The 16484-nt window shown below is 48.5% G+C and overlaps 1 protein-coding gene across 1 annotated transcript in view; it reads left to right on the top strand.

The window, feature by feature from the left end:
• The window catches only part of ATP6V1A (ATPase H+ transporting V1 subunit A), a 32007-nt gene extending 15895 nt beyond the window's left edge, over positions 1 to 16112 (top strand). Inside the window, exons 6-15 of the mRNA XM_065407404.1 lie at positions 1620 to 1771; positions 2609 to 2771; positions 4336 to 4444; positions 5364 to 5486; positions 5580 to 5694; positions 9282 to 9345; positions 10220 to 10423; positions 12935 to 13029; positions 14483 to 14654; positions 16020 to 16112. Of these exons, the coding sequence (XP_065263476.1) occupies positions 1620 to 1771; positions 2609 to 2771; positions 4336 to 4444; positions 5364 to 5486; positions 5580 to 5694; positions 9282 to 9345; positions 10220 to 10423; positions 12935 to 13029; positions 14483 to 14654; positions 16020 to 16112 (1290 nt within the window). The remainder of the gene's footprint in view (positions 1 to 1619; positions 1772 to 2608; positions 2772 to 4335; positions 4445 to 5363; positions 5487 to 5579; positions 5695 to 9281; positions 9346 to 10219; positions 10424 to 12934; positions 13030 to 14482; positions 14655 to 16019) is intronic.
• The last annotated feature ends 372 nt before the right edge of the window (positions 16113 to 16484 follow it).

Here is a 16484-nt window from a genome sequence, read left to right as displayed (position 1 = left end):
CACCTGCTGCCAACTTGCCAACAGTGATCACCCTAATACCTTGTGAAATCAAGCTGCTCTGTATGGTGAAAACTCAGACTTGCTCATGTGCGTGAGCGGATGCCATTTAAATACACCATGTTTGCCACTCCACTGTGGGTGGTCCTGCAGTGTCCCAAGTACATGCAGAATCAACAATGGCATTTTCTTTAGCTACTGTGCGTCACGATTATTTGAAGCTGAGGCTTTATGCTTACACTTGATTTCCTACTCCTTTGGCATTCTGCGCACAATATTTTAAAATTCTGCAAATTTTATTTGTCAAATAAATGTGGAAGCCCCAGCATGGCATTGGGGAGCACAGGCCACTGGCTGCACAGAGATGAGAGATCACTGTGCAGCACCCCCCTCCCTCCCACCCCACCACCTTCCGCAGACACAGACTCAGCGGTGAGGCTGCACCCAACTCTGACACAGTGCAAGGACTGGGGCAACCCCAGAAACACTTCAGTGCCCTGCCCCTCCATGCCAGGTGCACCAGGTGTGGGCAGGCAGGCTCAGCAAGGCAGGATCCAAGTGTGGAGGGGCTTAGTGTGGGGGGTCCAGGTGTGGATGGAGAGGGTTCTGTGTGGGGCAGTCTGGGTGCAGGGGGGAATCTTGATGCACATGGGCTTGTTGGTGATGGGGGGGGGGGGGGGGGTCTGGGTGCAACAGTAACGGGACTCTGCAGGTGGGTCCAGGTGAAGGTGATTGGGACTCAGCAGGGGTGTGTGTGTGTGGCAGGGGGGGAATAGAGCTTGGCAGGGGGGTTCAGATGCTGGGGGAGTGGGGCTCAGTAGGGTGGGGATCCAGGTGCAGCTGGTTGGAGCTCAGTGGGGTAGGGATCCGGGTGCGGGTAACTCATTGGGGTGGTGCTGGGGGGGGGGGGGGTTCTAGGTGCGGGGGGAGGATGAGGCTTGGCAGGAGAGTCTGGGTGTGAGGGGGTCTGGATGCATGGGGGTTGGGCAGATGGAGGAGCAGCTCCCTGTACGGTGATCCCTTCCCCCTGCTGCTGAGGAGCAATGGATTCAGGAAGCATGGGGTGAGAGGAATTTACAGAGCTTCCTACAGCTGGGGGAGAAATCTGGAGGTTGGTCTGACATGGCCCTGGATGCCATGCAGGGGAAGAGGAAGTCCTGTCCTGCCAGCTGGCATTGGCAGCTGAGTCCGGCGCAGGGTAGGGGCCACATCGTCCCACCCTCTGCCGCACAGTGATTTACTTCTCTGCTGGCTGCCCTGGGAACCCAAAACATACTGCTGGGGAGGGTCACATGACGGCTCTTGTGGCTCCCCTTTGCTTCCCCATCAGAAAGTCATTTTTCTGCTGGGAAACAAAGAAATCTGCAGGGGACATAAATTCTGCGCATGCACAGTGGCACAGAATTCCCCCAGGAGTAATTTCCCTGTCATTGTAAATATGGGAAGTGGGCTTCCCGCAGGCTGGGGTAGTACACTGAGGTGTCTGGAAGGCCTATGGCTCTAAAGAATTAATGGTGTGCATTGCTGGTAGGATTCTGTATAGACTTGTGAGAATGAGAACTTGCACATTCCCCCAGCATCTAGCTGTCTGCTTACTCCGGGTGTCTGCTGCCTTCTGGTAGGATGTTGTCTTGGAGCTGGAATTTGAAGGTGTGAAGGAGAAGTTCACTATGGTCCAGGTCTGGCCTGTACGTCAGATCCGTCCCGTCACTGAAAAATTACCAGCCAACCATCCACTGCTAACTGGCCAACGGGTCCTTGATGCCCTCTTCCCGTAAGTACCACCTGGGGTTCTGTGGGGCTTGGTTCTGATCTTTGTACAATAATTCCTTTAAGAGGAGTGGAAAATATATATGTCTCCTATGCCCCAGAGCAACATCCCAAAAATGGTGATGCAAGTACTTCAGAGGAATCCCTGGCAAAAACAAAATTTCCCTGTGCACCAAAAGGAGGAGGAAAATGTCATAATAAAACAGGCCTAGTAAATACTATAACTGGGGAGTCTCCAGATATAAATAGTCAGAGTTATCACTTATCTTATCACTGAGAAAGCAGCTTGTACAAGGGCCTACATTTTCCAAATTGGAGGCCTAAAGTTAGGCACCTGCAACTCCCAGTGACTTCAGAGGCTTGGCACCTGTGAAAATAGACCACTTATTTAGGTGCCTGCATATGGATTTAAGTGCCTAACTTTAGGCATCTATGCTTGACAACATTGGCCTAATGTCTCATGTCACTTCTTCTCAATGATGCTTCTAAGTTGGATGTTCAGCCTGCTCATTCCTCAGACATCTCCATTAGTGAAACATATTTTTGTACTGAACCTGTTCCAGCTGTTGTCCCAGCACTAGCTAGTTACTCTGGGAACAGTGGTAGGTGCTGTTGGTGTAGGGGAGGGACAACCTGTTCCCTTTGTTCTGGCTTGTTGAAATATCGCATGTACTCATGACATGGGGTAAACCTGGTTCCATGTGCCATCTTTGCCGTCTTAGGCAAGTGAAGTGAGAGAGCCTCAGAGGGCTGAGAAGAAAACTTATTCCAATATGCAAACAGGACATCGCTTGTCTTTGTCTGAGTTCAGTATAAACCAGTCTGGCTCTTCTTTCCTCAGGTGTGTACAAGGGGGTACTACTGCTATCCCCGGGGCCTTTGGCTGTGGAAAGACTGTGATCTCGCAGTCTCTCTCCAAGTACTCCAACAGTGATGTTATCATCTATGTAGGCTGTGGAGAACGAGGAAATGAGATGTCTGAAGTACTCAGAGATTTCCCAGAGGTCAGTATGGGATGTAAGGATTCTTTCCAAATGTTCCTGGGAACAGAGATGTTGCATGTGTCTTGTTGATATGGTGGCTTTGAACCACTGGATACTGTCAGACCCTCAGCTGTTGCGGGCCTCATTTCATGTCCCTCCAGACACCATGTGGCGTGGCAATCTGTTGTGCTATAGTAAGAGCTGTCATTGTCCCATCCAGGGAAGGATGTCAGTTTTGGGAGCTCTCAACACAACATTTGAACTAACATTGGGATAAACGTTAGTTTTAAAACAAACCCAAAATAATAGGCAACATTACATAAATGTTGAGGTTTTAGTTGCACCCATGAAGAAAATCTTTTCAAAAGCTGTTAGAGTTCTGCCCCTTTGTATGTATACACTAGTGTTGAAGTAACTGAGAATGTAGGTGCTCAGCACCTCTGCAAATCAGATCCTAGGGGGTGTTATTGCGAGATAATACAGACAATGTGACAATGTGCTCTTCAGTGCTTCTTTCTTTATAAGGGGAAAGGGAATCCCTGTCTCTGACTGCGGTTGCCTAATGGTGGGTCTCATTGCCTGGGGTGTGATTTATGGAATTGAAAACTCATGTGTGATTGGTGTGGTTTTTTTGTTTTAAATCTAAACCCTAATGTAGCATTAAGACTGTTTTTGCACATCAATTTATTAACTTGACTACTGTGGTTCCTTCCTATAGCCCTATGTTTTCAAAGCAATATCTGTGCAGTTCTCTGTTCTTCCCCCCTACCCCCACCCCCCCAAAAAATCCACCTTAGTTGTCGTTGGGAGAGTTGAGTCATCCCTTTACAGGGATGCAATAGTAGGGGGGACAGATGTGCCTCCTGGGAGAGCTAGCTTTTTCTAGAAATTACAGAGCACAGTGCACAAACATGTAAATAGATTCTTTTCTGGCCTCACGGGGAGGCTGAGGAAGACTGTAATTAAATTCACAAAGATAATACGCTCCGCATTTCCCTCACAAGTTTACTGAACAGTAACACTGCTAATACTAAAATAAGCCAACAAAATGGCAAACGTAAGAACCAGAGAGCATTAATATAGCAATACTGCTCATCTAGCATATTTACAGGACATGGTCTGAGCACAGGAGTGAGGCTGTGAGTTCTAATCCCACCTCCTGCTCTAGAAAGTCATTTACCTTTTCTGCCTCCGTTTCCCTATCTACATATTGTCCACAAAGGTTCCAAAGTACAATTGTTTGTACACCATTTTGAAGGTGAAAGCATTTATATCTGTTCTAAGAGGTATTGATCCAGTTACCTGAACAAGCTTTACCTCTAGTAAATCTGTCCTCACCCTTTCACCGGTGGGCAAACCGAGGCATGTAAATTAAGGGATTTACCCAAAGTCACTTGGGGTCTCAGTAACAGAACAGCATATAGAACCCACAAGCCCGAAGTCCAATCCCCTGCTCTCGTTGTTAGACCACTTGTGAGGGCAAATACTCTTGTACTGGGTCTTTTTCTGGCACAGGAGTGGGGGGGATAATCACTGTAGGGTTATACAGATTCATGTGCTGCTTTTTTTTTTTTTGCCTTTTTAGCTCACAATGGAAGTTGATGGCAAGGTAGAAAGTATTATGAAGAGAACAGCCTTAGTAGCAAATACCTCCAACATGCCCGTCGCTGCCAGAGAAGCCTCTATTTATACCGGTAAGAGTTACAAGAGAAGTAAAAGCTACTCGGGATAGGTGTCATCTTGCCCTCTGGTATATCCAGATTCCAATGTATTCTCTGCTCACTAACTGCTTAGTTTCAGAAACTGATCTTTCTAAACCTTACTTACCCAATAGGTTTTGTGTAGTAGTTTGATCTTCTCTTAGACATAGGCTGCCAAGGAATTGCATTTGCCGTTTTAATCCTTGCTACTAGTGTGGATTTTTTGTCAGCTCTGATCCTGTAGTTGTTTGGTATCAACTCTGTAAAGCTTAGCTCATTCTGGAGAGAGTATGGTTTCTTGACTGTGGAGAATACAGCTATGCACGTTTTTAATCTCACTTTACATTCCCCCATAAATTGGTGGGATGAGGGTTATGCCCTTCATCTTAAAATACAAGCTGTTTACTGAATGCTGTCAAATACTTGAGACAAAACCTGACCTCCCTTAAAGTTATTGTAGTCTGCCAGTTTGGAAACCAAAGGATGCGTCCCATTAGCTTTAAATCCCCTTCTCTACTGTAAAGGACTGTTTTAAAGCCACACTTTGGGAATAGCCTCCCTGTCTGTTACACCGCCTCGGAGGCAACCTTTCAAAAGAAGCACAAGTTAACTAATGGCATAGCTCTTGAATCTCATGGACCAGAAGAACGAGAATGGGGGCACAGTCCACGTGGCTCACCAAGGGGGAGCAAATCTGTGTTCAGAGAATAGGAGCAGAGAGGGAGAAGATACCAAAGCAGTGAGGAAACTCTTGGGAGTCCAAAAGGAATAACTTTCAGCCTCCCTTGTCATCAAAATCTAAATGAGTATTTCAGTGTCACCTGAAAAGGCTTCTTGCCCTTCTAGGAAAGGCGTATGAGCCAGAGTACTTGTCTGAACTGTAACCTGCAGTGTGCTCTTCTCTTTGTTCTAGGAATCACCCTGTCTGAGTATTTCCGGGACATGGGCTACAATGTCAGTATGATGGCTGACTCCACTTCCCGATGGGCTGAGGCCCTTAGGGAAATTTCAGGGCGTTTAGCTGAAATGCCAGCTGGTGAGTAGACTTTGTTCTTGGTGTTCAGCTACAGGAAACCTTCCTGTAGATGCTGAGCCTTCGCATGATGTAGTTTCTCTGTGATGCTTGCAGACAGTGGCTATCCAGCCTACCTCGGTGCCCGTCTGGCCTCGTTCTATGAGCGAGCTGGCAGAGTGAAGTGTCTGGGGAACCCCGAGCGAGAAGGGAGTGTCAGCATCGTCGGGGCGTAAGTACTGAACCTTTCAGCATTCCCTGGATTGCAGCTCTTCTCGGGGGTGGGTGATGGGAGCAGTGACTCAGTGCTTCCCAGACAGGCAAGCAGAAATGGCCCCTGCCCTGAGGAACTCCCAGTCTAAGGACAGAGTGACAGGAAGCAGAGTTTGGGCAGGGAGGGAATAACATGCCTGTCAACAGTATTCAAGAGGGATTGAAATGTGGAGAGGATAAGAGGCCTGTGGGTGAGCTCAAGGAGACTGTACCACGCTCAAGGGGCAGCATGGATGGAAGATGGTATGTAGATGATTATGTGAGAAGCTGGCACATGAGTGATTGAGAGTGGGAACACAGGCAGAGCAGAGAAGCCAGTGGGGGCTGGACAGGAACTCATTGTGATGTGAGAGAAGCTTGCATAAGTAGGGAGGGGCAGAATTATGGAGAGCTTTGATAGTGATGACACACTGCTTGAAAATCCCTCCACAGACTCTCTACCACTATGGCATCAAGCTGAGGGAGGGGAGTGACCTGATCAGAATGACAGGCAGGGAAGCTGATGCTCTCTGCAGCAGAGAGGTTGAGCAGGATGAAAGTATAGGCTCTTGAGACTTGGACAGGAAGAGATGCTGGAGACCTTTGTGAGAGCAGTTTCTGTAGAGTGAGGCAACAGTTGTAGCCAGTTTGCTGGTGAAAGGGAGGAGGGAGATGGGCTGACAGCTGTTTCAATGTGGCATTAGGAAGGTAACTTTCCCTAGACTTGCAGGAATGTCTCTGATTTCTTCTGTGCTCGCTGTCCTAATAACTTAGACATCTGTATACCTGTCTGAGGAGCTGGAAACCTTTAAATTTAAAAGCAACTTCACTTGCTTATCTGAAAGTGGTAGATGGTTCTACTGGTTTTTAGTGCCCATCCATTGCTCTGGGAGGTCTTACAGAAATTAAAATTTTCATCAGTCCTCCATAAGGCTACGTTTTAGTCACGGGTATTTTTAGTAAAAGTTATGGACAGGTCCCAGGCAGTAAACAAAAATTCATGGTCCATGACCTGTCCATGACTTTTTAACTAAAAATACCCGTGAATAAAACTTGGGGGGGCGGCCCAGATGCTTGGGGGTGGGTGGTGGAGCGCGGCCTGGGACCTCCGCTGTTGCTGGGGGAGGGAGGGTTTGGTGGGGCCAGCAGGCTCCCTACCTGGCTCCATACCTAGCCTCTTCCCCCCTCTTCCCTTCCCCTCCCCCCCTTCCCCTCCCCCCCCCCCCAAGCAGCAGCAGAGTTTGGGTGTGGGAGGGGCTTGGGGCATGGGACGGGGTAAGGTGGGCTCTGTGCAGCACTTACCTGGGGGTAGGGTGACCAGATCACACAGGGGAAATATCGGGACCCGGGGGGGAGCAACAACAAAACAAAAAAAAACGGCCGCCGGAGCTCCACGCCCCTCGCTCCCTCCTCCCGGGCTATTGTGCTGCACTCCCAGGCCCCGCTGGGCGCGGGCAGCAGGGCTGCGGCTTGTCCCTGGCCAGCTCCGTCGCACTTGCTATCCCATGGTCCCGGGCCCTGGCGAGCCTGGAGTCCTGGCGAGTAGCCTCCCGGCGCCGCCATCGCAGCCTAGTCCTGGCTGCCCATCGCGCCAGGCCAGCCCAGGCTCTGGCGGCGATTCTGCGTCCGAACCGCACTCGCAGGCATTGCAGGAAGGGGAGGGGACGCTGCGAAGCCAAGCGGGCCTCTTAAAGGGGAAGCGCTGCTTGTCTGAGGGGGAGGCTCATCTCCACAACGGTCAGTCCCTGCAGGAGCGGGGTGGGCTCCCCCCGCACCAGCTTATCATGTTGCCAACTTGAGTCTTTCAAGGTGACAACAATAAGCGGGTGACTTGGAGAGCCCTGCAGCAGCTGGGCCCACACTGCGAATGGGACAAACACTCTCCCACATAACCGCTCTCGTCTGCTGACGGACACAGATCTTCACTTCGTGTCTCTCTCGCTGACCCCACACACGGAAGGGGGAAGAGGCAGAGGCTGTGAGAGCAGCTGTTACCTGGCTGGAGAGCAGAGCACGGTGTCCCCAGCCCACCAGGTAACCAGAGGGCAGGGAGTTTAACACCTCTGCGCCTCGCAGCACCTCCCGCAGCGGCAGCCAGGCCCTGCGAGAGACAGAGCAGCTGGCTCACGCTGCCCTGCGGATCGGGGCGCCGCTCAGCCTGCCTGACCCCAGCGCTGCCTGCAGCCGGGTGGCGAGCTTGCCTCCGCTCTGTCTCTTCCGCGGAGTCTGGGCGGGGGGGGTACGAGCCCCCTCCGGGCTCCGCCTATGCCGGACGTCCCGACCAAAGGTAGGTCGGGACGCGGGACAAATCAGCAAATATCGGGACATTCCCGATTAAAATTGGGACGTCTGGTCACCCTACCTGGGGGGCTCCCCAGAAGTGGCGACATCCCTCTCGTTCAACTGCTAGGCAGAGGTGTGGCCAGGCAGCTCTGAGCACTGCCTCCGCCTGCAGGCACCGCCCCCGCAGCTCCCATTGGCCGTGGTTCCTGGCCAATGGCCACGCCTCCGCCTAGCAGCTGAGCAAGGGGGATGTCGCCGCTTCTGGGGAACCCCCCAGGTAAGCGCTGCCCAGAGCCCACTTCCCCCCATCCCATGCCCCAACCCCTTGCCCCCTCCCACACCCAAACTCTGCTGCTGGAGGTACGGGGGGGCACGGTGGCCCGAGACTGCCCCAGCAGCGGCCGGTGCAACTGGCGCAGGAGCTTTCCCTGAGCCAGGAGCACCAGCTGCTGCAGAAGTCACGGAAAGTCATGGCATCCGTGACCTCTATGACAAACTCTCAGCCTTAGTCATCCATCTGTATAATGACCTGGTGCTACAATTTATAGGAGTGATATTGACCACTACAAGAATAGACCTCTTATTCTGTGTCAAACTGCCTCCCCCCAAACACTTTAAATTATCTGGACCCCAGGCTGTCTTGAGAGAATCCTCTCTTTTCCCCTCCAACACCTTATCCTCAGCACAATGAGCCCTGGGTCATAGCCTTGAGTCATGAGGCTGGGGTCGGATGTCAATTGGATCATCTCAACAAATAACTAGATCCTGTAACTATATTGTATGGCCTAGGGTTTGGAAATGGATGGATGGATATCGATACGTGGCAGGGCAATGCTATCTGCAGTGGAAAGTTGTAATTGGTCCCAAATGTGGACTTTGTGCTCAGGAAAAGTGTTGTGTTTCTCCTCAGATTTAGTTTTTGAATTCTAAACACACTGTTGGGATCAGAGTTCAGAATCCTGATGTCCTGCTGTCTGCTTTGAAACCTTGACTCTTGATTGATGAATACTATTTTGTACCAAGAATTGGGAAGGCCTGATGCTGCTAATGCTGGATTAGGAAAATGTGACTGTTCACCAAGAGTAAAACCAGTCCGGATCCTTCCTCTTCCTGCATCCTCTGACTTTGGTTTCAAAGGAGCGTGGCATTTTGTTGAAAGGAAGACGTGGAGGCTGGCAAATCTGGCTGCTACTGGTATTGAGTTGTGGTGCTGGGTTTGGAGCTTCAGCTTAGCCCTGCACCAGTGCTGCTGATCACTGCTTTCCTTTCTCTCTTCCTGCTCAGTGTATCTCCCCCTGGTGGTGACTTCTCAGATCCTGTCACATCTGCCACTCTGGGCATTGTTCAGGTACGTGCCACCTTATTGCAGTCTGTGTTGAAGCTGTATTCTCCTAGTTACTCCACTAGGGTTTGAAATGAATGCACTGCACCAGAAGTGCTTGCATGTACAGTGACAGCCATTGTGCCTAATGGCCATGGTGTGAATGGCTTGGTTTGCAGAAAGGGGGTTTTGTAAGGGTGGTTTGAAATGTTCTGGCAGTATCAAGGCCTGCCCCTGTGTAAGATGTTCTCTCAGGCCTGATGCAGCCAGGATTCATCAGGAAGTGGGGAGGAAGGGCAGCCGCCCCATCCCCATGTGGTGTCCTCCCTACTCCCGACACACACTGTTGGCTGATTCCCCAGGAGTATTCATGTTCCTCAAACAGAGGGCAAATGCAAGGATGGCAGCCTTGTACTAAGATGGAGAGAGAGGAGGCTGCATCCCTAAATGAAGGAGCATAGAGACTTGGACTGTTTTCTAGAGGGGTGAACCTACAGCACAGCTGTGTTTTGGAAAGAGAGGTTGATTTTAGATATTGGCAGTTAGTAGGGCCCCACTTAGTTCTGCAGGCAGCAGGGCTGGAATCTGTCCTGTGCAAGGCAATCCCTCCAGCCTGACACTAGGATAAGTATTCAAGACCGTCTAAGTTTGGAGCTGGGATCCACCATCATGAAATGATCAACTCAATGCATGCTAGACATTCTAGTGGGGGAGGATCTTGGTATCTAAGGGCCTCCAGTTAGTGTGGGGAGGAAAGATTCTCTTTCAAGCCTCTGTCTGGAGGATTTGGATGGTCTTTGCTGTATTCGTTATACAGAAATGTGTGGGAGTTTGACCATCTTCAGTTAATAACTTGGCTTCTGCTGGGAAGGAAACTCATGAATCTGGTTGGATTTGGCAGGTGTTTTGGGGCTTGGATAAGAAGCTGGCTCAGCGCAAGCACTTCCCGTCTGTCAACTGGCTGATCAGCTACAGCAAGTACACACGGGCCCTGGATGAGTATTATGACAAGCACTTCACAGAGTTTGTCCCCCTGAGGACAAAGGCCAAGGAGATCCTGCAGGAAGAGGAGGACCTGGCGGAGATTGTGCAGCTTGTGGGGAAGGTGAGCAATGATCACGCTGAGTGGGGAGGAGTATGGTGGCTTAGCGAGGCTTTCCAAAGAACTGGTCTGCCTCCACTTCACTGCTCCTGGCATAGACTATAGACACTATCCATGGGGAGATGGGGCTACTGTTAGCCAGAATATGTGTGCAGGCACTGAGAGCTGGAGGGAAGGTAATAAGAGTTTAAGAACATAAGAATGGCCATACTGGGTCAGACTAATGGTCTGTCTAGCCCAGTATCCTGTCTTCTGACAGTGGCTGTTGCCAGATGCTTCAGACAGAAGTGTTTCTGAAAAACAGTAGATTTGTCTGCCACTAGCTGTACTTAATTCAGTCTTTTCTACTGCTCTGGTGCTGGAACCAAAAAGCAGCCCTCGGAATAGTCTAGAAATAGGAGAAATCCCCACGCCAGCAGCCCGTGAGTACACTTGCAAAACAACTCTGCAGCCAACTGCAGTGCACTTCTTGTTTGTTAAGGAAAATGCTCTGGATGCAGTGATCCTGACCTGATATTTGTTTCCCCTATCTTTGAACTAGACCTGCAAGCTAAGTCTCTAATTTAATAAACATGTTGAAAAGTTTCACGGTCGCTTCTTTCAGTGCCCCTGTCCTCTGGTGACATGCCAGTTCACAGCCATGCAGCAGTACAGTATCCTGAGGCCCCTTCTCCTGCAGCACCCTGACAAAGGCTATTTTCAAAGCACTGCACTGACACGCTAAAATCTGTGCTCAAAGTATAGGCCTGAAGAGTGGGTTGCATTTAAATTTTGTCCCGTTAGAGTTTAACACAAAACAGTGGCATGACGATACAAAGAATTAGAGATGAGTGTTGTCTGTTCTCTACAAAGTAGCTGTGTAGTCATCATGCCTAGTGTTGGAGACCTATTAGCTGGTGTGTGCAGTGACCTCCCATTCTACAGGCTTCTTTCAGTTTCTCAGTGCACCTCAGCATTTCGGGGTAGAAAGCTAAACCTAGCCAGAGAAACTGCTCTTCAGGAAAGGTGTCATCAGGGTCCCAGTGAAAACTGACTGTTTCAACTGATATAGATGCTATAAAAACTGTAGCTCACATGTGCATAGTACACATGAGCCAAGCCAGCCTACATGTATTAACTTTCATTGGAAGAAATTGGGGGAGGAAAGTAATGGACAGGAAGAAGGGCTCCAGCAGCCACAGAAGGGGCCACTTGCACCCGAAGGTGCCTGCCCACCAGAGCTCTAAGCTCTGCTTCTGTGTCTCCTGGAAGAGAGGAGAGTGTGTGTGTGTTGGGGGGGGGGGTGCCTTTTTGTGATGTACGTAGTCTTCAGTTACAAGATCACAGTTCAGGTTGTGCTTGGTGGGTGAGGCAAGGCAGCACTCACAACCAGATAAGATTAAAATTATTTTTTTATTGTTAAAATGGAAGCAGTTTAACATGTTATGGGTGCAGCCTTGCTCTTTGCTGTGGTTATAACAGGTTATTTTGGAAAGAAGTATCATACCCCTGCTTCATTCACGAAGCACCATCCAGCCTGCATATTGAATAAGGCTGAGGTCCTGTGAAAATAGCCCATGATCATGGAATAAGACTGCTGTAGTGCACCTGCACAAGGGGTAATTTAGGTCATGTGTTTGTCTTCAGCTTTGGCATTTCTCTTTTCTTTTTTGAGTGCTTAAACATGCTACTTGGGCACTATTTTAATTTATCTTTTATATTGTAACTTTCTCACATGGTGCCTCTCACATGGCTCTCTGAAAGCACTTCCCAAACATTCAAGCCTCAGTCACCCCCTTTTGAGAGGATAAAATTGAGGCAAAGATGAAGTGGCCGACAGTGCAAGATAATCGCTCAGGAGGAGGGGGATAGATGGCTCTGCACAACATGCTATTAAGAATTTTCTTATCACTGACTTCATTTGACACACTGGGGAAAAGCAACTACTGGCTTCAGGGATTAGCTGCAGCCTCTTAGCGGCAGACTTCTTTTTATTGTTGATGGTCTGAAATATCATCGTTTTACTGAAATACCCTCAGATGCATTGTTGGAGTCTGGTTTTCCTTGTGTGGACATGCTAGAGCCGGGAAGGGAAAGCAGAAGTGCTGGCTCCCTGATCAGCTGCAAGCTTACATCACAGCTACAGCTGCCTCTTAGCAAGCATTGTCTAGTGCGTGCTGCTCTGCAGGCAAGCAATTAACATCTTGAAGGAATCTCTCACTTAACTCATTACTTAGCATCTGCAGGAATCCCAACCTAGGTTGGAAACTTAATAGTTGTGTTTAATGCTGCTTGTAATCTACTGGTGGCTGATTGAATAATTGGCTTTGTATCAGTGAATGGGAAATACGCAAGAAAAAAATTGTATTTATAGTGATCTGAAAAGAGCGGGAGGCAAGCCACATGCCTGTAGATGAAGGTGATGGTGTAAACAAGTAACTGGCATTATGGGCCTTAGCAGAGTTAGGGAGCCAACACCCAGCGCTCCCATACACAGAACTTGGCACCAAACTAAATTTGGACTTTGCCTTCTAGGCTTCCTTGGCAGAAACCGATAAAATTACCCTGGAGGTTGCCAAACTGATCAAAGATGACTTCCTGCAGCAGAATGGCTACAGCCCTTATGACAGGTGAGGGCCGAGAGCTGTGTGCTCCCCGTTCATTCTTCCGTGTATTATGTTCAGATGGAAATCCTATTTGGGAATAGGATCCAGTTTGATGTGGCAACCAGGACCTGTTTTCAAGGTGATCTGAGAGCTGCTCATAGGAAAATGCAGCCTGTGGTGGTCCATCAGGCCATTGGCTCCATGTTGTCAGAGAGGCACAGTATGCAGACCTTCTGGCCCCATGGTAGGGTCTTGGCTATATTGATACAGTTTCCCCAGCAGTCTGTCCATTGAAATGAGCACTGCTAATAAACCAGTGCTATGAACGAGCCCCTTGCCTGAATAAACTAACTCCATCTGGAAAGGGAGAAGAGGATCATTTAGTCTGAACTGATATTTCCCCCCCCTCCCCAATCAGAATCTTTATTTGTTCCAATAGGCCCCAGTGATACTCAGGAGTGTCACAAGAATCTGGTTCAAGCTACTTATTCTCCACTATCACTGCACAACTCTAGCCCATCTACAACTCTTAACTTCCTCTTACAGCCTCTACTCAGCCTGGTGCTCCACTCAATCTTCCCTCTCAATGGCTCCTCTTATCTACTTTGTACCCTGTTTCCATGCTATCCCTTGTGTCTGGAATAGCCTTCCATGGAGTTCTTCAGCCTTCCCTCCCCTCCCCAAACTCCAGACCTACCTGTACTGTGAAGCATTCCCCCTCCAATGGCAACTTGCTTGTGGTGCTCTGTTGTAGCTGCTTGTGCCTTTAGACCAAGTTTTGGGAAGGGATTCTGTTTGCTACGCTCACCTGTCGTATAGTACAACAATGCATTGCATAAATAACATGGCATTTCTGTGGTATCTGTCAAGACCACCACTTGCTTTGCCGGTCTCTGTTTTGAGTGGAGTGCTGGTGCCATAGGAGCACTCCCTGTGCCGCCAGGCCATGCTAGGAAACACACTGGAGCTGCCATCATTCCTCCAAACAGATGGGAGGTGGGAAGGGAAACACTCAGAAATGCACTGTATCCAAATGAAGTCAGCCACAATAATGGAGATGTGACTTGCTGCTGTGGTGTCAATATGTGGTGACAATGTATCACTACAGCTTGGAATTGTAATGCAAGGATCACACCATCATGCCAAGCCACTATTTTAAGATTTCAACTCTGCTCGTGGCTGAAGTTGAAGATCCGTTGCCACTGGGTCATACTTTTGAAAAAAATTTCGGCCTGCAATAGGCAGTTTATGCCACTTGGCAGTGAGTGTATCCAGGGCTTTGTGTTGTAGCTTTATGGGATGAAATAGGCCAGCACTCTTATATTTCCATCCACCAAGAGAATCCAGCCTCCGTGAGAGGGTTATGTTAGTCATGAAGGCACCAGAGCTCTCACTTCATTAAAGATATTCTCAACTGCTCTACAAGCCTGGGAAAGTCATTAGTTGTTCATACTAGGTTCTATCTTGTTTCCATCAGGTTCTGCCCTTTTTATAAGACAGTGGGGATGCTTTCCAACATGATTGCATTCTACGACATGGCGCGCCGAGCTGTAGAGACCACAGCCCAGAGTGACAATAAGATCACATGGTCCATCATCCGAGAAAATATGTCTGAAATCCTTCAGAGACTCGTTTCCATGAAATTCAAGGTATGTCTGTGGGCAGCAGGGCATTGGCTCCCTGGCTTCTCTGTACGGCCACCTGCTGCATTGGAATAGGGATATTGACACTGCTCTGCTAAGGAGACAAAAAGTCCTATGGAAGCCTTCAGTGCATCTACAAAGCCGTTATCCTGGGTTGCCTGTAAACATTTTTCTTATATGAGGAGAAATGGTTCCAAAAACTGAGACACTTGCTCTACTTTTTTTGGTTGATTATAAAATGCCTCTCTGTTTGACTCTAAACCTAAGCTGCAATCAAATACATGGCCCTGGTTTTTTCAGCTGAGAACTGCCTTAGTGGATGAGCACAGAGAAAGCAGCTATGTTAATGGGGTCACACCCAACCAAATGGCCTTGGGCACTGCTAGGTGGCTTAAGTGTCTGACAAGAAATGTGTTAAAAACATTAAAAACAGACTCATTAAAAACACATTTTTTCAAGTAAACATTCAATAAATGATGGGCATTGTCCATACAACACACATCTAATCGGGAATGGAAAAGCAGCACCCATGAAAATAAAAGTACATTATGAAAAGGAATCTGGTTCAAGAGAGGCACAAACTGTTCTATTAGCATTTACGTGGCCCACATTCCACAGTTTGACATGAGCTTTAAAGAGATGTTGAGGGAATAGATTGAAAAGTATGATCCATATGTCTAGACACATCTGTGGCCTCCCTCACAATAATATCATTGTCCGATCCTGTCCATTAAATGGCTTCTCTGAAGTAGAGGTCTTATAGCCTGTGTTCAGTAGGAGAGTAGCTGCAAGTTCAGTTTCTCACTACAAATGGAGGGTGGCTGGGGCATTAGAGTTCTCTGGTATAAAGTGAAGGTGTCATGACATGTTCTTGCAGACTTCTACTAGCTCAATTTCAGTGGAAAGGATTTTGTTTGGAATTTGGCCTCTGCGCAGTGAGGAAGATAAATCTTAGTGTGCTTGATTGATTTTCATGCCACAGTTCCATATGCCATTTGGCTCTAGCTAGAGGGGAGATGGTATTTAATCATTGTAACACTTGTATCACATGGCATCACTGCCAGTATGAGCATTACCTCAAACCTTTTAAACTTAATCTTCATCTGAGAAGTTTCTACAAACCATAGGTCCAATTTCCTAGATAATGGCTAAGAAAACTCTCCATTATCCTATTAATTGTGTGGTATGGGGGAGAGACATAAACCCAGCTGTCATTTAAAGAGGCTATAAACATCTGCTTTCTCCAGAGTGTAGTGAGCAGATATAAACCCAGAGGTCAGTAAGGAGTTAAGCCAGTGGTAAAGGATTGTCAGACTGTATGAGGGAGCAAATGTTTTTCGAGACTAACTTTTTCACTTGATGTGTTTTCAGGACCCAGTGAAAGACGGCGAGGCGAATATCAAGGCAGACTATGCTCAGCTCTTTGAGGACATGCAGAATGCATTCCGTAGTCTGGAAGACTAGGCTTTGCCCCCATTCCAATGATCCCCTTCAGTTTAAATTTCTCATCTCAGCCCCTCTGCTTCCCTACTGTGCAAGACTGAAATGAGAGAACCTGAGTTTATAACAGTCCTACATGTCCTAGTTCATACTCAGTAGGTCTTTGTAAAATATTCCTCTTAGTTTGTTTGGCCTCAGTGTGTGTCTGAAATGGTGGGTGGAGTTAGTGTGAATGGGCCTGAGAGAAAGTGAGGAACTGCAATTGTAAACTTGTAGGGCGGGGGATTCTCCCCCCCCCCCCCCCAATCCCCCTTCCACTCCCAAATAGATGTGCTCTCTTACCAGACAGGCTTTTGCTTCTTGGAGGAAGTAAACCAAATAAGTTGTAGTAGCAGA

The sequence above is a fragment of the Emys orbicularis genome, chromosome 1 (genome assembly GCF_028017835.1).
Source record: "Emys orbicularis isolate rEmyOrb1 chromosome 1, rEmyOrb1.hap1, whole genome shotgun sequence".
NCBI lineage: Eukaryota > Metazoa > Chordata > Testudines > Emydidae > Emys > Emys orbicularis.
Note: the sequence above shows the minus strand (reverse complement) of the source record. Positions and strands in the feature narration are given on the sequence as shown.